At 36.7% G+C, this 23,422-nt stretch overlaps 1 protein-coding gene across 2 annotated transcripts in view; it reads left to right on the top strand.

Moving 5' to 3' along the window:
* The window catches only part of PDGFC (platelet derived growth factor C), a 123,459-nt gene that overhangs the window by 77,571 nt on the left and 22,466 nt on the right, over window positions 1–23,422 (top strand). For both annotated transcript variants that reach the window (XM_039551517.1, XM_039551518.1), the window contains one exon: window positions 12,231–12,411. In XM_039551517.1, coding sequence (XP_039407451.1) covers window positions 12,231–12,411 — 181 coding nt within the window. The remainder of the gene's footprint in view (window positions 1–12,230; window positions 12,412–23,422) is intronic.

Genomic DNA, 23,422 nt, shown 5'->3' on the forward strand with positions numbered 1-23,422 from the left:
GCTAAGTAGCTGGGCTGCTGGGATTTTTACTGCTTCTCCACATACTTCTGAAGAGGAAGGGGTTGCTGCTGCCACCTTTATTTGAGAATTCAGAAAAGAGTCCCCAAAAGTTTTAAGGCTTCAAACTGGAAAACTCCCAAAATATTGAGTACCAAAACCTGCAGAGGCTTAAAAGCAGAGATGAAAGTTACAGTGAGGACTAATACTTAAAACTCTTTTCTTACAGCTGTTGCCTTGGAATATCAGCGTGTTCAGTTTTAACCACCGGTTTTTTTTTGAGATAATCACCAACATGATATGATGTTCATATTGATATGAATATGTACCATATTGATATGATGTTCAACAAGAGCAAGGGCTGGATTCTGCATCTGAGATGGGGCAACCCTGGATGTACATACACACTGGGGAACGAGAGGCTGGAGAGCAGCGCTGCAGAAAGGGCCCTGCAGGTCCTGGTCCATGGCAAGCTGAATATGAGCCAGCAGTGCCCTGGCAGCCAGGAGGGCCAAGTGTGCCCTGGGGGGCATCAGGCACAGCATCGCCAGCCGGGCAGGGGAGGGGATTGTCCCACTCTGCTCTCCTCTGCTCTGGGGCAGCTCCCCTCCAGTGCTGGGGGCAGGTCTGGGTGCCACAATATAAAAAAACCATTAAGCTGTTAGTGAGTGTCCAAAGGAGAGACACAAGGATGGTCAAGGCTCTGGAGGGGAAACCATATAGGGAGCAGCTGAGGTCACTTGGTCTGTTCAGCCTGGAGAGGAGGAAACTGAGGGGAGACCTCATTGCAGTCTACAACTTCATCGTGGGAAGAGGAGGGGCAGACACTGATCTCTTCTCTTACAGTGACAGGACTGAGGAAATGGCCTGAAGTTGTGTCAGGAGAGGTTTAGGTCGGATATCAGGAAAAGGTTCTTCACCCCAAGGGTCGTTGGGCACTGGAACAGCTCCCCAGAGAAGTGGTCATGGCACAAAGCCTGACAGAGCTCAAGAAGCATTTGGACAGTGCTCTCAGGAACATGGTGTGACTCTTGGGGTGTCCTGTGCAGGGCCAGGAGTTGGACTCAATGATCTTTGAGGGTCCCTTCCAACTCAGAATATTCTGTGAGATCCAATACCTGGGTGGGCAGGGCTCTGTTTAGGTGACTCTACACATCAGCAATACTGAGGTGTCTCATAATTGTCTGTAACTTCTGCAAAAAATGAAACCATAACTGAGTTAAAATTTATTATAGCTCTGTTCTGTGACTCAGATCCATTTGGAAAGGAATGATTCATTAATATACAGGGTTATAAAAAGCATATAAACTCTCATTCCTCAATACAAAATATTTAATTTTTTCCCAACACATAAATTACTTGTTAATCATTTCTATTCAAAGTCTGAAAGGGGGATATATAATTTAAATGGTTGGGATGAGTTCTAGCATTCAAGTGCCTTGGTTTAATTGAAATACTGATGGCAGAGAATTAGTATGAAGTACCTAATTTTATCTGAAGTCCTTTGTAGCAGCATTGATATTTTATCAGTAGGAGAAAGGTGGCATTTTAGGAACAGTGTGTAGAAAATAGCATAAAACTTGTGTTAATACAGGCTGATGGAGTAATTTCTTCTGATGCTTGTGGAGTGGCTTTTTATGGTTTTGATTTTTAATTGTTCGATCCATTTGCAAGACAACTAAAAACTAGTGCCAGTACAACAGAGGTTTGAATGTTAAATGGATATAAATGGAGGATGAGAGTGGGGAATGGGGATCAAAATTCGTAAGAAGTTATATTGACTTAGGCCTAGTGTCCTCTGATTATCTAAAAATTTTTCTTTTATATATAAAGAAAAAAGTTTTATACTACAAAGGTTATTTCTCTCATGTGAGTTGAAATGTAACAATATTATTTCAATTTAATGAATGGAATTCTAAGGCAGAATCCAATAGATTTATGCTTCCTGCTTTCTTAGTGTTCTGAAGAAAAAGTGAGTGGGTTTTTTTCATTAAAAGAAATTTCTGGATATGTTTCTTCTTTTGAAAAAACTGCAGTGGAATTTTTTTTGTTTTCTTGTTGGGTTTTGGTGGTTTGATTTGTTTGGTTTTTTTTAGAAATATTTTTCTTTTGGATATTGCATGATTCCAGAAAAAAAACATTATTCTTTGATCGCCACATAATTCAAACATTAACTCATCTTTCAGCTGGTCCCATCCTATTGGTTGAGCTGCTGTCCACTGTTCACGCTGTGGCAGAGGTGTGTACTGTATCCAGAAGTATATCCTTTCTTTTGGGTTCTCTACTGGTTATTAAAAGTTGCTTTATACCATTCTCATGATAGGAGATTTATAAGTGTGACAAAGCGGATATCGCAGGCAATAAAAGAAGATAAAAACAACTCAGAAAATAAAAGCTCAGTATGATTATAACTGAGGTTACTCTGTAACACGCATTTCCTAAGGTTCAAGAAGAGTAAACTCTTCTATTGTACAGGAAGGGATGATAGCTGCAAAACTGCATTCTCTAAGCAAATCAGAATGAAACATAAAAAGGAAGAGTGAAGGAGATGCTTCTCTGAGTAGAATTGGAAGACAGCAGAGCACAGGTGATATGATCAGAAGGACACACTGCACAAACTTAGGGACTGCATTCTTGCCCACCCACTTTTCCGTCAGCTTCAGTAAATGCAGCATTCATTTTTAGTATCCACTGTTGCCAGAGGACGCTATAATAGATATTATTTTGGAAGTAATTTGAAACCTCTTTTCAGAGCCCAGATGAATGTGTAGGAGAGTGATTGCTGATGACTGGGCAGTTGACATAATCCCTTACTCCTTTTTCACACCAGACTACTTTCACCACCTGAGCTCAGGGACACAGACCCTGTAGCCACCTCTAGTTTCTGGCGTGGCTCAATTTAGGTCCTGATGTCAAGACAAATGCGAGCTGCAGAGTCAGGCCCAGCAAGATAATCTACATTTACCCCGTGTAGTATGCCAGTAAATATGCCAGTTCAAATATAGCATAGGCTCCCTTCCTGGTGTTTTCTAATTACTGAAAGTGTAAGTACCATTACGATGTTAGGATCACCATCAGGTGTATAAACAGGAATAGCAGATGTTCCAACTGTCCTGTTCCTGGATGGACAGTGTGTTTCTTCGCCTGTTACACAGATTCTCTTTTTGATAGTTCCCCACTTGTCCTCTTCCTTTCTTCTTTCCCTCTCACTAAAAGCTGTGGATGCTTCTTTAAGTGCGTCGTCAACATTTTATCAAAGTATGTTTCTCACATGCAATTGTAGTTAGACAGCATTGCCAGTAAGTATTGTCAGTCAGACAAGTTAGTAACAATCCAGTCTTGCACTTGATGCTGCTCCATTAGGATAAAGTAGAAGTAAAATATAATGCAATTTACATTAATCTGTTCTCAGCTGATCATCGGGACATCTGAGAAGATGCATGTGCATCAGAAACTACAGTAAGAAAGATGCATTATTATAAAAATATTAGATGGTCATGTGGGAGTGTCATAGAGCTTTTATAAGGTAAAATTAATAGACGATCTCATTTTCTGAAAGTAGCATGTGAAGAGGGAAACCAGCACTGTAGCACGAATTATTAAGACATATCTCTATTAAGACTAGCCTTTGACTCATATACTGAGGCTGGACTAAAACCAGATTTGCTTAATTTAATGACCATCAATTTATAACTAGTAAAACTGAAGTGAGAGGAAACTTCTTACACTCCTTAGGTGAAAAGTGATCTCCTGCTAGGATTGGGAATACATATTTTTTCTGGCTCATGCAGGCTGTTCAGTTACATTATAGAGTTTTTTCACTTTCTGTTTGAGTAGCAATTACTAGCCTGTGGTGATGCAGAATATCAGACTTCGTGACAACTGGTCTGTCGTGCATTGGTAAATCCTGTGTGGTGCAGGTGTAGCTGCCAAGAAGCCACATACTATTGTATTGCTGAGCTAAAGAAAAAAAAAAAAAAGGTATTTTCATTAAAATAACATAGATAGAGCTCCAGCCTCCATTGAAGTAGGCAGGAGGGAGGGAAGGGAAAATGAGAAACTTATCCAGGTAGTAACAGTGTTTGAACATCAGAGGCTGCTTCGGGGGAAGGGAAGCTGCCTGCACTGCCCTGGAAGAATCTTGGGGTTGCTAAAAATGCCCCTTATGCTCCTTATGGGTTTTTTTCACCCGAAACTATACTTTTGAATATTGTTAGGAAATTGCTTAGCCAATAGTTTGCACATCATTGGCTGGAGCCACTGCTGCATTCCAGGATTTATATCCTGGAATATCTTGGAGCGCATAAAGAAGAAATTACTCTTTGGGATACTAAAATAAGTATTTCTGTAAAAATGTGATTGTGTGTTCACAGAAGCTGGAGCAGATACATTGACCACTGTGAACAGTATGAGTAGAGGAAGAAATTTTATAGTGGGTTAGAAAGAGTGCTTTACAGCCTCAGCTGTAAATGTGAACTCTAAGGTCCATTAGAGGTTTTGGTTTTCTACAAAATGTTGATCTGTACAGTAGGAACATGTGATTTATTATGAGCACTGTAATTCCCAAGATAAAATATACCCGACTTTACGGAGGAGTCCTGGGAAAAAGTTGGTGAGGCTTCTAGTTCTCCAAAATGTGGAATGTGTGGTACTGTACAGTGCAGAATACTTACTGAGTGGATTCACTGTCTGAGGAGAGACAGCAGCTGCATCTGTATGAAGGCAAAAGCGCTTTGGAGAGTGCAGTGTCCAGTGCAGCAGGACCCTGAACTTTGGTGGTCATTTCCACATGATGTTTTATTGTAAGGTGGTAATAATAATAATAATAATAATAATAATGATAATGATAATAATAATACAGTAATAGTTTGCATGGCAGAAGACAAGGACAAGTAATAGAAGTACTACTGCACAAAACAATAAGAATACTTTGTCCTATTGCCATTTTTTGTTACGTGTGTTATTATTTCATTCATAACTTGTGCAGAGTACTAAGGAGATCTGTGGTCCACATATGCAGTGAATAGCACAAAGTAGACAATTAAAGATAAACAGTACAAGAAAGGGTTTCATGTAAATGTTACCCATTTTTTAGTCCTTGAAAAATAACCTTTCCAAGTAACTTCTAATTTGGGAAAATCTTTTTTATTTAATGCATTTTAGATAACTACAGGAGAATCTGTAGTTAAATAGGAAAAAGGTAATTGTATCATATTAACTGTGAGCGTCAGAAATCTTTGGAGCCTTCATTTTCCCAGAACTTCATTTTTTTTGTATTTTAAGATAAAGGCCAAAGTAAGAACATGGACTGGGACATCATTTGCAGGCTGATTTGTACGTGTACATTTTTTTCCCAAGCACACCAATTTTCCCAAATTCCTCTTTGATACATAGTAATAGTAGTGCCATGTACTTTTTTGGTTTATATCTGTGTTCTACTCATAACATGACATTTTTGGACCAAATTTAGTCCATATTTTAAAAAATTTAAAAATATTTCTTATTCTGACTGGCATTGCGAATACTGTCATTCTGTAATACAAGGAAGACAAGTAGAGGTAGCTTCTAAGAAATTTGACAATCGGTCATTTGAAAGGGAGAGTTTGGGAAACCATCTTCTTTCCTTACCTCAAATTCTGATCTGCAGGATTATACTGTCTCTTTCTATAAGATTCTTATTCAAGTGTTTGAAATGCTGTATCAATAGAAGTTGTACAGGTATAAATTAGTTTGTAGAAGAGGCTGAATTCTGTGGTTCTGCATTCCTGAAAATACTTGTTTATGTTCTTAATCCATATCAGTAGTTTAATACATGCTTAAATAGTTGCAAGCTTGCTGTCTCAACATAGAATTGTTTCTGTTTCAGAGCCTGAAGTATATTTACCAATGTATCTAGTTGGCAATTTGTCATTCTTGTGGAAAAGTTAATGTCTCTTTGTCCCCACAAGGCAGATGTCACTTTCAGAGGCTGTGGGATATTCATGTGCTTATGGTGGAGATAGATAAGTGTTTATCAGCACGCCTAGATACCAGTCATGAGAGTTTATGTCCTAGAGTTGCTTGTGTGCCAACTTCCTAGTCATCAGGGAAATGAGACGTATTCAGCAATACACTGTTTATTAACTGGCACTGAAGTAAACTTCTTATACAAATGGGAGTTTTGGGGAAAAGAGACACATTTCTTTGGGTTTTTTGTTTTTGCATGCAGTGCCAAAATGCATTCACCAAGGGACAAAAGCTGCTTTGCAAAATGTATATTTCTCAGCTTCACATGATACAGATCCACAGAAAACGGAAATGTATTTTCTGGTCGACCGGAGCGCAGTAATGCAGCTGTTAATTTCTCCAAATCAAACCACCAGTGCATCCTTTTCACGAAGTCGGTTTGAAAGTTTGAAGAGTAGAATTTGGGGATTTGAACTCTTGTCTTGTTTTTCCTTCCCACTTGTAGTGTGGTAAGTGTATATTTATGATCAAAATGGCTTACAGTGAATGAAAGGGAAGAGAATTTAAATCCAAGGGTTAAACTTTTTTTTTCCTCCATGTATCCTAAATAACAAGGTAAGAATACAGAGAGTTGTGCAGTTGTGGTAGAAGCCTCAGGCTGTTGCTAATCAGTACGAGAAAAGATTAAACAGGGAGAACCATGGCAACCATGTAACATTTGTGAATGAATCTGTGTTTCCATAAGGCAGTTCCTAATATACAGTATTGCAGATTCTAAAATAGATTTATTCAAAGTAGGTTGGCACAGAAACCACAATCCATATTTGGGGAATGGCAGTTAGAAATGTTCTCTGTTTATACCTTGAGTATCTTTATTTCATGGAAAATGTAGACACGGCAGGATACTTGGGGGTATTAAGCTCATTTGTTGGCTGGAAGTGATGTCTACTGCTCGAAGTGATGTTTGTATATAATTAAACATAATTTTCTGAGTACAAAAACTGACCTCATCAGTTATTTATTTAGATTATATCTGGGTTTGCTGTTTCTTTCCAGTGACTGTTATGACACAGTGTGCATAAAATCAGCAAATACAGAAACTACTATGGGAATTTATTTATTTATTTATTTATTTATCAAATCACTGCTGTTCCATCATCTTTTCTCTGTTTATATGTTAAAACATCAAGCATGACGATTTCATTACAGAAATCATAGAACGTAACTCTTTTCTCAATTGTTGGATAATCTGTAATGATATCCAGAGGAGTTTCCTCTTACAGGGGAAGGCACTCCAAATCCTGCTAAAGAGGTTGAGTCCTAGGGGTAAATTACCCATGTTGTGAGCCTCAGGAACTGCACTTGAATGACTCTGGGTAACTTTGTTGAGAAATTCATATTGGAAAGACAAAATCCAGAGGGAATATTTTAAATAGTTAAAATTTTATATTGTCTAGTTTTTAAAAAATGTTTTCTTCCAGTATCCTGACTTTACTATCTCTCAAAGTAGCCCCAGTTAAATATTTCTGATGATGTTGAGCAGAATCATTTTTATTGAACTTTTACCCCGTATGGAGTATTTGCTGGTGCTGTCACAGAGCCACCATTTCAGTCAAGGTGCCATGTCCCTTCTGTACCTCTAGCAAGTCTTCTTTCTGAGTTCTTTTATCTGCTGCCCATGTGGCAAGTGATGTTATTAATAGGTAACTTTTATTGGTGTGCACCGCTAGAAGTTTGCAGTTTCAGGAACCTTGTATCGGCTGGGCTGAATGGGGACTGGGCTGACTTTCCCAGTCTGACATTCATATAGATGTTTCTGTCTGGCAACAAATACAAAACAGTGTGGTGTAAATTAATTCATTTGAAAGGCAATGGAATTAATTAAACAGCTCTTTGAAGCTTGTAGACTTGGGCTGTAGGTGATTGTACTGCCTGTCCTGGTCACATTGTAAAGAAAAAATAACACCAGAAGTAAAATTTCCTCTTATGTAAGCTGAAAAGTAGTGCACAAGTACCTGCAGTTTCATAATTACTGATCACTTAAATTTTGTGTCATTTCGATTTTCATCTCACGTGATGTATCTTTTGCGTCTGTGCCTTTGTCTTTGAGGAAACCTTAAATTTTGTCTCAGTGAGAGGGCCAGTATTGGTAATAGAAAAGAAAGTTCTCCACCTGCTGAAAGAATGATGGAGTATGCTTTTCTTTTTACAACTGTACTGCTATGTCTGTAGGCTTGTTGCTTGCCTGAAATACTTTTTCTCCAGTCCAGCATGCCACTCTGTACTTTTCTTTCTTCTTGGGGTCGTCCCATTTTCCCCCTGCCCTTTGTCATAAACCCAGCATTCCTCTTGTCCTATCACATATTTTTGCTGTGTATTGGCCTGCAGGGAATAACAAAGCTGCTATTAGATACCATGGATTTGAGTGCCTCTGTCATGCTCCAGTGTTCCCTTTTCCACTCAGATAAATGTTAATCTGCCAAGTTTTGAAAAAAATGTCTTCAAGCTAAATGTTTGGCCTTACTTCCCTCCATAAGCAAATATGTTTATTTTACAAAGACCAATATTAGTACTTACAGATGTGATTTAAATGTGAGCTAAGAAGTGAATAATATGTGAGGTATCACCAGTATGTCACACTTTTGTCTATACAAATGCACAGTTATGTCAAATGATGGAAACCAAGAATTTTGTTCCATAGGAAATCTAAATATTTCAATAGCAGAAATAAAAATTATTTCAAATACAGGTGGAAGAGGGAACTAAAGTTTCCTTTAGAATGATGGGGTTAAAATTCTGATTAGTAAAATACCAAAATTATATTTTCATGATGACAGTTTTTAGTAATGTTCGGTGTTTCCAAAATTGAAACCATCCAAACTGTCCAAACTATCTCAGTACTATTTTGCAACAGTTTGTCTCATGAACTGCCAGAGAACCTTGGATGTTTTGAGTTTGCAGGTGGGTGTGCTATGCCAACACCAGGAAAACTTTGGAATTCTATGTGCTTTAAAACAAGTTGGAACAGAAATATTACATCACCCCACAAAATGCTGGAAAACGTTTGATAGGGATTGTTAACAACTTCGTGTTTCTTAATTAAAAAAAAGAAACATGTTTTTATCAAAAGGGGAAGAGAATAAATTTCACCTGTCACAAACTGTTTTAATGGGCTTCCTAGATTTTTGTCTAGCATGCATCTGTATACAGATGGAAAGATTCAACACCACTGATATGATGAAGGGTTTTACCTGGTGGATTTTTGCATCTTACATTTTTTGATACATTTGTGGAATTCTGGAGGCAGAGGGAAGCCATAGAAAGGTCACAAAACTGCAAGCCAAGATAAACAGCCTGTCAGAGTATGTTTAGGAAATGACAGTGTAAACCACAGAAAAACATATAGAAAGGAGAGGAAAACATATACCCTTGGAAAATACATTTCCTGGTTGGAAAGCTGTTGAAGTTTTGAGCTGCTTATGTTGCTTCCATGCTCCTTTCCAGTAAATTGTCTTTGTTCAGGTTGTTAATTCAATCTATGTTCCCAGGCACCTGGGCCTTAGGAGAGGGGAGTACATGTTCTGCAACAGGTATAACAGAAGGCATTGTGGGCATCAGGCCTAAAAGCAAGAGCATCTTTCACCTAGGAAAGGAGACTGGACTGCCTTTTTGGCATAAATTTTACTTAGGTATATATAAAAAATATTACAGATACAGCACCAGAGCATTTCTTTAGTCATTGTCAAAGAGGATTGTGTTTGCTCATTTGCACACTGCAAAGAAAAGAAGGCTTCTGTGTTGTTAATTTTAACATGCATTTTAACATTTTTTTGCTCCCTTGCAGTTGTAAAATGGCTTCTCAGTTCTTGGTTATCTATCCTAGTTCTCTTGTGTTTCAAGTACAAGCTTCTCTTGATGGGGAAATGATTTTCCATGGGTGTACTATTGTCCTTGCCACTCCTTAGCCCCGTGACATCAGCTGCAAAATTACGTAGCACAATAATGTAAATGCTAAAGCATCTGAACCACTTTGTTTTGTTTCTTTTACAGAAAGTTCAGACATCAGTCCAGATGTGTGATGAGAGGAATTTTAGTTGCAGAGGAGGCTCTTTTGGCAGCCTCTTGTAGCACATTTAGCCTAGATAACTGTCATTATCCGAGCTGAATTTTATTCAGTTTTTCAGAATACTTATTTCCCTCAAGTTTACCTCTCTACTAATGGAATTAATTAGCTTTTATTTGAAGGGTCTAGGATTTAAACTGTGGAATTTGAGTTTCTCTTTTACTTCAGGTGTACCAGAAGACCAAAGGGTGCAGTAAAAAAAATACTGCAAGTTAGGTAGAAGCACTAAGCCCCCTGACTCCCCTTAGCATCTTAAACCTAAGTCAATAAATGTAAATATTAGCTTATTTCACTCTTTAAAAATCAGAAAGGTAGGTAATTATTTCATATTCTTAACTAAAAAAATAAAAAAGGTTATCTTTATAAACTTCATAAGCTGATCTTGAAAAGAGAAAAAGCTCAGTGCTCCAAATAAATTTGATAAATGTGTTGAGCCCTGAGGCCTTTGCACCATTAATGTACACATTGCCTTTGTAATAAGTTGTATACCTGATCATAAAGTAAAAACACTGGTGGATCTGTTAAAGGAATTAGTTCGTGTTTGGCGGAAAAAAGATAATGATAAAGTAATTAGTATCATAAGTTCAACAAAGATTTAAAACTGTGGTACATGGCAGTAATGGATTTTGAACACAGTTAATGAGCATATTCATTACATTCATTTTTAATTAAGTGGAAAAAATAGTGGTCCTTTAAATGGAGATAATAAATGTGCAAGTCAGTCTTGCACAAACATGCAACACAAGAATTTATTGCCTGCTGTCTAACTAGGGAACTGGGAATCATTATAAAGATTAGATTTACTGAAAAAAAAAAAATCCAGAAAAAGCTTTAGTAGAAAATGTTTATGAGGTAATAATTTTCACTTTAAATATAGTTTGGCATATTTGGTAGAGAGTGTGTGTGTGTACATGTTTTTTAAAATATGAGCCTTTGCTATCATCAGAGGTAGGACTGTTTGTACCCTTGAAAAGGGCTCTGCTATTCACGAATTTAGATTTATGTGAGATGTATTTAATATATGACTGCACATGCAAGAGAACATAAAAATATCAGAAACCTCAAAACTTTCTCAGAGGTTTGTTATGCTCATGCTTAGGCTACAAATTGTGGTTTAAAAGTAAAAACTTGGCTCAGGAAGCTGCTGCTGAAAACAGCCAAGAGCTTGCCCTGCTTTATCCAGCACACACTCACCTTCTCAAACCACTGGGCTGTGCTGCCACTGGGGCTCTGGGGGTTTCAAGCTGAAGCAGGGAAAATGCAGCTGAAATGCTTAGTGTTTATTCTGTCAGAGGGCAGCTGGGGAGCTGACATGAAGCAGGTTAAAGCACTGAAACCAGACGTACCTTCTAGAGCAGTGGCTTTCCATGTTTTTATGACTTGGGAACCCACTAAACATTTCCAGTGAGAACGAGGGCCTTTGCCTACCATACTGAAGCTTATTGATGATTGACTGGCATGTCTTAGTTACCTTTCATGGATGCAATTGAAGTTGTTCACAGATCCCTAGAGGTACCCAGACCACATGTTAAAAACAATAAAATCAAACTTAATATGTTTCATTCTCTCAAAGTTCCCAGCCCATATGTGTCTTGTCCATATTTCTAAAATACCGGGTTCTTTCTGACATGCGGTGAGATCTAGGTCTTTGCTCAACAAAGCTTTGTTGGGATATGCATAAACTCCTTCCAAGTTTCCCTAAGCCACCTTAACCTTTGGGAAGTTATTCACCACTGGGATTACAAGAAAGTGAGTTTTCCATACCAAAAAGCACCTGAACTTTCACTGGTGGCATGCAGTGTACTGCTGGTGACACTGCAGTACGAATTACTGTGCCACTCAGGCTATTACAGCCTTTTTTTTCTCTGACTTTATTCTGCCCTCTCACACATGTGGTAATTGCTTTCTGCACAAGAAGCAAAACCATACACTTGGGTCTCTTCAAAATGCTAGCTCGGCTTTTATTTTTTTAACCTCACTGCATGATTTTATTATGTATGTAAGTCAGTAGCAACTTGGGAGCTAAGTTTCAAATAGCTGGCTTTGGCAGCATACTTTTAGCATTTAAAAAAATTAAAAATTGCAGCGTCAGTTTATTGGTTAAATTAGCAAGTTTATAGAATTTTTGTCAGTAAATAAACACTTTATTTTCTTTTCTGTTCAGGTATGACTTTGTAGAAGTTGAAGAGCCTAGTGATGGCACTGTTTTAGGGCGCTGGTGTGGTTCCAGTACTGTGCCAAGCAGACAAATCTCCAAAGGAAACCAGATCAGAATAAGATTTGTGTCTGATGAATATTTTCCTTCTGAACCTGGATTCTGCATCCATTATACACTTCTTATGCCAGTAAGTAACATGTTTCAGATCGAAACATTTCAGGATACAAAATCTTTGAAGTGGTAGCTCAAAAGAGTCTTTTAATAGTTTAAGATTAATTACTGTTTATTTCTTAATAATAATAGCAGTGTGCAATCTGTCTTCCTGAATTGTACATTTTGTTTCTGTTTTTTAACTGAGTGTTCCTGTGGTTCCTTTTGGATGGCTTTGGACTAGGAAGTTGTGGGCTCGGTTGTTTGTGTGGAAACATCAGTAAAATGTTTGCATTCCTAATACTGTACTGTGGAAAAAAAATAATTCCAGCCTTGAGACAAAGACAAGTCAGTTTATGAATCAGCAGTGGGATGTTGAAAGAGGATTGGGAAGTTACAAGAACGAAACTGAAGAAATTAATGGTTTTTTAGTCAGCTGCTCTTAGACATAATCAACCAGATGATTACACCTAGTTCCCAAACAGAAGAGTTCTTATGATTCTGGATAGTTTTATTATAGAGACAAAGCAGACAATCCATAATACTCATTTTCCACTGCATTTTCCCTGTAAACTGTACTTTAGGCTTCTCTTGAATATTGCTTAAAGGTTGTAAGTCACAGGTATTAAACTAGTCTTGTCTAAAATGTGACTAATTTCACTGTCAACTATTTTTTGTTACTTTTTTCATGAAATGAAAGATCTGTGATATCAAAAAACAGTTTATAGAATTTTAAGGATGAGATAATGTCCAGAAACATTAGAATGGAGGAAAACAGGAGTTGACTTGTTTTAGGATAGGTATTCCATTTTAAAGAGAGTAAGGAGTATTTTTTGTTAAAGTAGTCTCATGGTCTGTGGTATTTGGCTGGTGGAAAATATCTCCAAGCCCAATAAAAAATTGATGAAAAGAATCCATGTTGTAACCCCACTGACATGTGCTTCACTCAGAATGCATTTGGCTGGCTTCATTTTCTTGCCATTTTTGCTCCTTCTCCCCACTGGCAAAATTTCAGTTATTGAGAAGAATATATTTAGCATGCTGATGATGGTGCCAGTGTAGTGTAGTGAGGGTGGGATGTTTGTATATATGTGTGTGTTGTTTTCCTAGAAATATTTTTAAATACTTATGCCTAAGGAAGAACTACTCCTAAAGTGACTAAAGGTTTGATCTGCATAATTGACTCTTTTATGAGTTATTCTAACTTTTGTTTAGAAGAACATTATGACCTGATAATGGTCAGTTTTAAAATTAAATAAAATGTCAGTCTCCAAACTTGAAATAAAGCCAGGTTTAAACTTGGGTACACCCGAGGGCAGAATGTAATAAGTATGTTTACTTTTAGAAAATGGTGAAAGAAAATCACTAAATACATGTATTTGTGGGGCTGGTGCCAAACTTCCATTGTCGCAGCTCTGGTATTACACCCTACCTGCTACGTGTCCATGTAACTTATGTATGATCCCATTTCTGTGGAGCTGATTGAACAAAGGCACCTGAAAATAGGAGTATATGTGTAATTATTTTTATGTCATGCTGTAAAAATGGACTGAATTTATTCCTTAATGTTTGATGGGGAAAACTGGCTATAAAATTTAAATTACCAGTACCCTCAAACCAGTGACTTCATGTTCAAAATACTTACCCCTAACATATGCAAGGGACAAGAGCAGCCCACTTGCTGTCACAAGAATTTGGAATGAGTCCCAAAATGTTCAGTATAGAAACTGCTTATCAGTTAATTTTTAAATCTCCCTTTAAAAGGGCTGTGATCTTTTTCAACAAAAAGTATGTCCTAATAAGCCATGCAGAATACAATTACACATTTCAGACCACAGATTGTAAATTAAATATATATTGTTTAGTTCCAGGATTAAACCTGCTTCTTGTACCTAAAGCAATTGAAAACTGATGCCAAACAAAGTCATTTTCTTTACAATGATAAAGTTATCTTATCCACCTTTTCAGGAGGAAATAAAATTTACAGCCCCCCTCCCACATGCCCCATGCCCACAAAAAAAAAAAAATGTCAGCTGTAGGAATGATCTTAAATTTTAAATAATGCTTGCAAAATCATAACTGATTCACTAAGAGATTCAGTTCAATGAATTGGTCCTAAACAGTTAATTTTTTTCCTCTTTTTTTTTTTTTTTTTTTTTTGACAAGTAGTGGGGAGGGGGAGATGCCTGGTAGACTAGCAGGGAGAGATTGTTTGGGGAGAAATGAAGCAAAACTGAAATAAAACAGTGCAAGCTTGTTTCTGTATTTGGAGGCCACACACAGAGAGGGGCACTGGACACATTTTCAGGTCTTTTAAAGAGCAAGAGAAATAGCTTTGTTTAGATCTGCTGTAATTTATCGTATATATACAGATATACATATATATATATTATTTTTTAGGGATTTTTTAGATTTTTTTCTTTTTTTACTTTGTATATTTTATTTCAAACCAACTTTTCACATGATAAGGAGGCTATTGATCTGATTACTTTACTTCTAGGATTTAGTCACCCTAAAGAAAGGACTCACTGCCATTCCAATGTCAGTAGATGCAACATCATTCTATGGAAAGGTTTGCTGTGGGATTGGAAGGCACTGCATAAAAGCAGTGCACATACTGTATACAAGCAGAATGCTCCCCAAGAAAAACATTATGCTTATCTTCAGATTCTAACTAATTAGAGCTTAATAATTTGAATTTCTTCCATTTTAAATTGAGTACCCTGGCTGCATCTGGAACTTTCTGGAATTCTGGTCTTACTCCCACTTTCTTTCCTCTGTTTTATAGCTGCAAGTTCATTTTGTCTGCAATACCATAAAGTGGAAGCAAGTGTTGAAAAAGCTTATTCCTATTAAGCAAATGTAGTTTGTGTTATTCCAAAACTATTATGCTCCTTTCAGCACAGCTGTTAGTCTCAGTCACTCTTTCATGCTCTGCCCTGTCACTTACTCTGTGCTTACCTGTGGGCTGCTTTATTCAGTAAGGGCTGCCTAGTGATGGTTCTCATTTTTGACCAGCTATCCATTTATTAAAACTCAAGATTTTGGCAGCGCTGTGCCACCTAAACCCTCCTAGAACGTTACTGCAAAAAAAATCCATATTTCATTGCTTTTCCCCTTCTTCTCACTTGCCCTCTATAATAACCACATGATATTGAGGGAAATCTTATAAACTCTTGTAATATACATTTGGGCCTCAGTCTTCCTAGTGACTTGTTTATTTTAAACTATGTCAGTTACAAGTTTGGCAGAGAAAACGATGTAATGAAGTCCATTGTTAGTTGGGGAGCGGGTGAATGGGATACTTGATGCCTGAGGTGCCATTAAGGAATGCATGACTGATTGCCAAAGTAGTTATTAATTATTCAGGGCACTCAGAACAAAGCAGCTCCAGTTAAAGTTGAAGCTGGGGGTGACTGTATTCCACTTCATTTTTGGCATATGGTAGCATGTCATTTGTCATCAAAGATCATGCCAAAGGTCTTTGAAAAGAACAGACTTAACCCTCTTTTATGCAAGCAAAGATGGAACTCCAAGAAGCTGCTTAAAGACTGACCTGCTTCAAAAGTGACTTAGCAGGTGGTTTGGGATTTTGGTGCAATACCTGTTTGACTTCCTGGGTTTCAATCCAAGAGAGTGGTTTGGTTTGGCTTGTTTTTTCTTTTTTCCCCTTTCAGTGCAGAGATTTTGTTAGTATCACTCTTGCTTTTGACAGTAATGAAAGTTAAATAGATATTTAGGACTATCTAATAATTCTTCCTTTATTTCATCCAAATTGGCTAAGTTTTGCTCTTTGAGGATTGAGCATGTTACTTTTATGGGTTTTTTTGTGGAACATTATTAATAGAGCTTGTTGATTGAAACAGACAAATAAAATGTAAATACTAATAGAAAAAGTGCATAAAACTAGAACAGAGAGAGGAAAGCTCATACCCTGCTTTCCCTTCCTTTCACAAGTCTACAGATTTCACAGCTATCAGGTGTGTTTCTCACATGTTTGTACTGAAACCCAAGAGATGCTTAACTATGTCTGCAATAACTGGAAATCCATCCAGAAACATCCTAAAGGACATTAGGGATCTCCTAAACAAGGGTTTTTCTACACTCTCTTTAGAAGTGGTCAAAAGGTTTTAGAAATAAAACTATTTCAGGGTTGTTTAAGCCAAGGTGCTGTGAAGAATCAGGAGAGTGGATGAGTGTTATGCAGCACTTTGCAATACTACATAAAGTGAAAAAGAACTGTGAAAATCCTTCAGGTGGTGGGAAGGACTCTAAAACAAACTCTGTGTTCAGAGTGTCCACTGATTAGGTACAGTGAAACCTTAGTCTGGATAATTAAACAGGCTACTAAAGATGCTCCTGTGTACAAATTCCATCTATTAGTTTTCTTTTGTGTGGTAAAAATTCATTGTAAATCAAAGATGTTTTTGAACTAATTCTTTCTTTGGAGATTCAATTTTATATTAAATTTCTGCTTAACATCTTAGATGAGATAATTTCTTAGATGAGACAGTAAATATTACCTCAAAATACATAGATAGGAGTGAAATGCTTCAGTTAACAAAAAAAAAATGCAGAGTACAAACTGAGAATGGCTATTATCCATGGGACTAAAATGAATGGTGGGGAAAAAAAACCTTTGAGGCAAAAGAACCTCTAAAGTATACTTTCTAATGAAATCTTGTCTTTGTTTCCTGTGACCATATGTCATTCCGTCCCATGGACGTCATAAAAAGTTTAAAGATCTGTGTGTGTGAAGCAGGCTCACAGAGAGACAGTTAGACAGGAATCTAGCAAAATTATGGTCCTGCACAGAAGTCCATGGAAGTGTATCTTTGATCTCCACAACCTCAGATGTCAGTGAGGATTTTCTTAGACTCTAAAAGGAAGAGTGAGATTTTGAACCATTTTGGTGTTGTCATTTAGTTCTTAAAAGGAACGAGCATACTTACCTGATAGCAAGTTTTGTACTATGAAAGACAAGGTTCCTTTCCCTTTGGCCAAAATCTGAATGCAGTTTCTCATGTGGTACATGTAGTATAAACCCTTTCTTTTGTATTTTTCTGTGATCTTAGTCTTCCAGTGGTGAAGGCTGAAAAGAATCACAAATTGTTTCAATGACTGTGGAAAAAATTAATTTTGTTTCCTTGGATGAAATTTTTTTACAAATTTGTTATGTATTTGACTAAGATTTAAATTCATTGATTTGAGAAGTATTTTAAATATCACATCCTGATTCACTGAGGCAAGACATAAAAACCAGCTAATTTTCTTATTTTTATATAAGTAGCAGTAATTTCAAAATTAAATGCAATTGCATTTAAATGTCATGCTTTGGTATTTTTTCTATTCAAAAAGTTCTGTACAACTTTTCTTCCTGAAAAATTCAGGAGTGTTCAACAAGTATCAAAGTGGGTTTTCCTATGGAACATTTACATAAGTCTTAAAACTCTTTTACTTTTGGATGTGAGGGGGGTTTTTTTGGAAGTACTGAGGGGCAATCACAACAAATGACATGGACAAGAGCTCATGACAACTACTCTCCTTTTCGTTGTCCAGAGCATTATATCCAAGTTAGATCAGTCTGTATCAACTTGTTTCAAGCAGAAATTATTGCCATAAACAATAGATGGGGTACTGCAACTGTCACAAAAAAGCAGGCAACCTTATTGCTCCTTGTCCCAAATTGTCTTTGATCACATATTAGCTCTCTCCTCCCACATGAGTGCAGACCATAGAACGATACAGTGGAAACAATGTCGGAACACTTAAAAAGCCCTAAAAAGGGAAAAAGTTTAGAAAGCATATTGGAAAAGCATTTCAAATACAGGAGATGATCTCTTTTCTTCATTTTTTTGTAAATTGCCCAAAGGCTTTTATTAGATTTCTATTAGTAATGAATATTTATGATATCAGGGACTCTTTTTTAGTATTTAAAAAATTTATTAGTGTGTCTCATAGCATTTCAGCATGGAAGTTTATGTATGCATATTTAACTTGGAAATGAGTTTTACGTGCTCTATCATTTACTTGATTGTAGTGTTCTAATGTAAATTTTAATGTTGTGTGCTCTGCTGTTTTCAAAAATTTAAAGGTTTTCTATGAGGCTCCTCAAAGAAAAAAAACCCTTTAACCAGGGCTGTGACTTAAGAGCAATCTGTATTCATATAAAAACACCATTCTTCAGCTGTAAACCCAATGATGTCATGTAATTGGAGCTTTGGATGCTACTTCAACAGAAGTATTTCAGAATGATGTTCAAATGTTCCTTTAGTCCTTCAAAATTATTCTATCTATAGTCATGGTTCAAGTTTATTTGTTCAATCTAATTGTTCATAGCTATCCTAAAGAATGAACTGTCTCAATTACTTGTGTGCAATTTTTTATTTAATCATTTACTACATATTTTATAAGCTACTTTTCACTTCGTGTGTTTGGTTTAAAAAACCCAAACCACCCTCCCCCAAAAAAACCGAACCAAACAAAAAAAGGCAACAAAACGTCCACACACAAAAATCCCAGAAAAAAACCCAAACAACAACCCCAAAGAACCCCCAACATCACCTTCCTCTTCTCCAAAGTTTTTTTAGCAACCCCTATTTTTTATGCTTTAAGTACTACAGAGTCATCTAGTTGACTATCCCTTTTCCGAATTTCAGGATCAACATTTTTGAGAGAGCATGCTGATGGCTTCTCTACAAGTTCCAAAGCAAAGTGATTCTCTCCCATTCTCAAAGTAATCCCCTGTGTAACTGGTGCTGTCCTAATTTTTTTTTTCTTTCAAATACTGAGATGTTGTGTCTGACATGGTTGCTAACCAAAAACAAAAGGTAAGCAAATGCACATTTCATATACTAGGTTTCAGGCACCACCACTGTTTTCAGTTTTGCCATTTAGGTGCATTCCTGTTCTGTCCCTATCCATCATTAGTGTCTTAGTCATGCCACAATCCTATCCATTGGCTCACCCCAGCAAAACTAGTAAGAGTGGTGTGTAACTAATAAGAGTGGTGTGTAACTAGGGCAGTAACTAATTAGAGTGGTGTGTACTGTGCTAAATTTTCTTACTATGATTCTGGTAGGAAAAGGCAAAAGCAGAAATGAAATGAATGAAGTTGGGATAGAAAGGTGCAACTTCTCAATTTTTTTTAAGTTTCTTTGTCACACACTACAGCTCTGATGGGGGTAACTCTAGACATTTGAGATGAACTCAGCTGTGGAGCAGCTTCTGTAGATGAGTTACAGCACAGTCTAGCTCCACAGGTTGGTAGAAGCACCTCTTTAAATTCAGGAGAAAAATTCTTGACAGAGTAATAACACTGTATAGTAGCTTCAGGGTAAGCGTTTGCTCATGGGAAGATTAATGTGGGATATTGGTAGTGGTGTTAAGACAAATCCTTTTGTTTCTAAAAAGGGATAGATAATAAGCACTATGGGAATACCAAAATTTGCACCTGTCTTGTCTTTGCAGTACCTGGCCTCTGGTGTTACAGATGGGGATTATGAGCTGTCATTTGTTAGTTTCTGTAAATGCTCAAAACCTTTTTAATGAGGATGATGAAAGGTTTGGCTGAAAAAGCCAGGATTGTTGTTGAAAAGCTTTCAGTTTTGTTTTCATGGGAAAGTCTAGAAAATCACAAAGCTGTCACATCTGTTCTTGCAATTATCTCAGGCTAGGATAGTAGACAAGGAATTCAGGAAAGCTGCTTCCATGTTTGTTCCTAGCTATTGTTGTTGAAGAACTGTAATTGTTTAAAACCAAAATGAAATTAAAAAAGCCCTTGCATGTGGAAATGGAAGGCAGTTTGCTTGGCAAAAGACGTTTCTAGAGTCTTGGCTATTCATTTCACTCTTCTTTTGAGCTGAGCAATAAATCACAGGAAGAAAAATAGTATAAGATCATTTACGAGGAGAAGTAGAATGCTGGCTTCTTATTGAAGGGTATGTTTTAATACATGAAAGACCAGGTTCAAAGGCACCTGAAAGGTGGAGGTGTAAAAGTAGATGACACAGCCTTTCCAAGAAATTTTGCATATAATCCTACAGGCACTGTGGAGGTTGGTGGATCCTAGTAGCCTTTCCCTTTCAGCTGCAAAAGGGTTTCTTAGGGGAACTCTATCATAACTCTACCCTGACATCACTTACAGCAGTTCTTGGTCCCATCTGAGTGATTGTGTTAGGAGGATAAGGGATTTTCAGTGTAGTGGTGTAGATAATTAAATCAATATGGTGATTTATTGTTCAATATCTAGCTCTGGTGTCTTTTGGTAGCACTTAGCTTCAGAGTTTCTCAGTAGACATCCCTTATTCTAACTATTTGCCTGAGAGTGTGACAAGCACCATCTTTAAAAAGACAGATGCTGTTCTGAGGTAATTTTGTTAGAAATCAGTATCTTCATAGTTTTGTGAATGGTTGGCATAGTAAATGCAATTCCTGAATTTGCATTTTCAAGTGTTTTATTTTCACTGTTTTTCTTACTGTGCCTGCATGTGAGTGTTAAAAAGGCCACTGTTTTTGAAGCTTGCTAAACCCTAAAATTTAAAATTTAGTTGAAAACAAATTTTTGTTAACTCCATGCAACCAACCCTGAACTTCCCTGCTGACTGACCCATCCTAAATGACTAGTAGCCAAGGAGAGTAAGATAACTGAGTTGAGCCAAATTATCAAACCCTCTGAGTCATCATCTATATTTCTTGATGGGAAAGGACCAAATGCCAAATAATTTTTAACTTTCTAACTGGAAGGACAGTTAGCCACATATATGTAAGCTTTTAATATGTAAGTTGTTAATAGGGTTGCCCTTGCTTATCTTCTGAAAATCATTCTGATTCGCTGAACTCTTCTGATTTGTGTGTACGTATTTGTCTTTGGGCTTTTCAATGTGAGGTGTTCTGGGTAATCAAAAGTTAATAATAAAATACTTCCTGTTCTTAAGTCATCTGTGTAATGCCTTTTTGGCTTGGAATTCTTGTCTTTTAGTTTAAGTAAATTCTGTCATTGGTCTTCTCTTCTTTGCACTCTGTCAATATATATAACTTTAAATACTGTATTTACTTTACTTAATTGCCTTTCTGCTTAAGAAACTCATAGGCACCTTTCATGTAGGAAAAAAAGCCTTTGTGATTAGGTGCCTAAAATAGCAGTATATCTTTGATGCAAAATTAGTGTAGAATTATGGTTCATAAGAGTTTTTTGAAACTGTTTTCTGGTATAGAAACTTCAGAGTATAGCTCAGCTTTGCACCAAAAGTCAAAGATAATTGGTCAAATCAACTGTAGAAAGACAACTAAAAATTTTTCAGAAAGGTTTTCAATTCTTTAAATTGGAAAAGATACTTGCTGTTAAAGAGGAAAAAAATCTTTACCATTTCCGTTATAAAGCTTGATATTGCATTACCTGAAATTACCTGTTTACAAATGACAAGGGAATTTGGAAAATCAATACATTAAAAGCTATCAATGGGAACAGAACCAACTTTTCTCTGCAGGCCATTTCAGAAAAGTTGATGATAATTTTAAAACACTTATGCCCATCTAAGGAGTATCATTAAACAAGTCATACAAAGCCACAATTTACAAAACCGGTGCTATACAAAAATGCCAATGGATACTTTATAGATGGAACTGGCCTAAATTTCGTAGTTCATATTTGAAAGAGTGGCGAACTATTAAGGTGTAGTCATCATGAAAATCTGAAACCAGAGAAAAGTGATTTTAATAACACCATTACTTTAATTTTTCTCTTAATCTGATTCCATAATAAATTATGAGAGTACAATTACTTTTGAAAGACTTCTCCATTGTCCTCTCCTTAGATAAATACTTACAAAAGGTAATCTCCTAATCGAGCAATTAGAGAATTAGTAATCCCCAAGGAGAATTAGGAAGCAACACATCTTGCATGGGGCACAGCATGTGAACTTTTTGGTTTAGATCTTTTATACCCTGCTCTGGCTTTGTCATGTGCAGTGTTGTGTCCCCACTTACAGTCTGCCATAGGCCATGGCTTCTTGCAGTGTGGCAGCTTCCACTATTTTTCTTTCTGCAGGACAAGGATGACAGCTCTTTTCTGCCAAGTATTGAGGTTCAGAGGAGAAAGAGAAAATAATAGTCAAGTTACCCAAGGCGTGATAACTGGCAAGTGCTGTAGTGCCAAATTGTCACAGTTAGATCATTTTGTTTACAAATGGTGTTCCTGTGGGCTTTGTTGGGTGAATAATTGTATTTTAAAGTTACTTTAACAAGGCACCAAGTTGAATTTTATATTTCCTGCAATTTTAATGTTATTTCTATTCATATACCACACCACTGAAATTGCAATAATAATAATATACTTTCCAATTTATAGGCTTGAAATCCTTGGAAGATTTGATTCTAGTTCTTTTGTCATGTACAGTGTGACTGATGACAGATTTTTAAACAAGCAGTTCCCATTGCCTTCAACATGAAATATTAGGTATTGTGAGTCTGAAAAACAATGACCATATCATCAAAATAATGGTCACATTATTCAAACTTCAACAGATTTTGGTGGGCGGATATTTTTAAAAAAATATATTAATAAATTAATTGACAAATATTTGTTTCCCTTTATGTATTTATTACAATGAGATTAATCTTCTGCCCAGCTGCTGCCTATTCCTCTGATCTCCTAATTAAGTGAATTATACATCATTGACCAGGTTCAGTAATGAAGTAAAGATTGCTTGGAAGAATTAAACTTTGATGCAAATCAGGTTAAAAACAGTATTGATGCTCTCATTCTGAGATTACAATCAGTGGTTATCCCAAAAACTTGGTTTAATTTTCTGTGGAAGTTGAATGGTAGGAGAAAAAAAAGAAAAGAGTTGTCAATGTTTTAGTTGCTTACTAAAGCATCCTTTTTTCTCAGAATTCTCTTTGAGAACACAATAGTTGCTAAGGTAACCCATATCTGATACTTGTATATTGTTTGAGAAGAGAATATAACCTGAATTGTTAAATAGCAAAATGTCCTCTTCTGACTTCTTAACTGAAATATAACTTACAAAGGGAATTTATACTCATCT

The sequence above is a fragment of the Corvus cornix genome, chromosome 4 (assembly GCF_000738735.6).
Source record: "Corvus cornix cornix isolate S_Up_H32 chromosome 4, ASM73873v5, whole genome shotgun sequence".
NCBI lineage: Eukaryota > Metazoa > Chordata > Aves > Passeriformes > Corvidae > Corvus > Corvus cornix.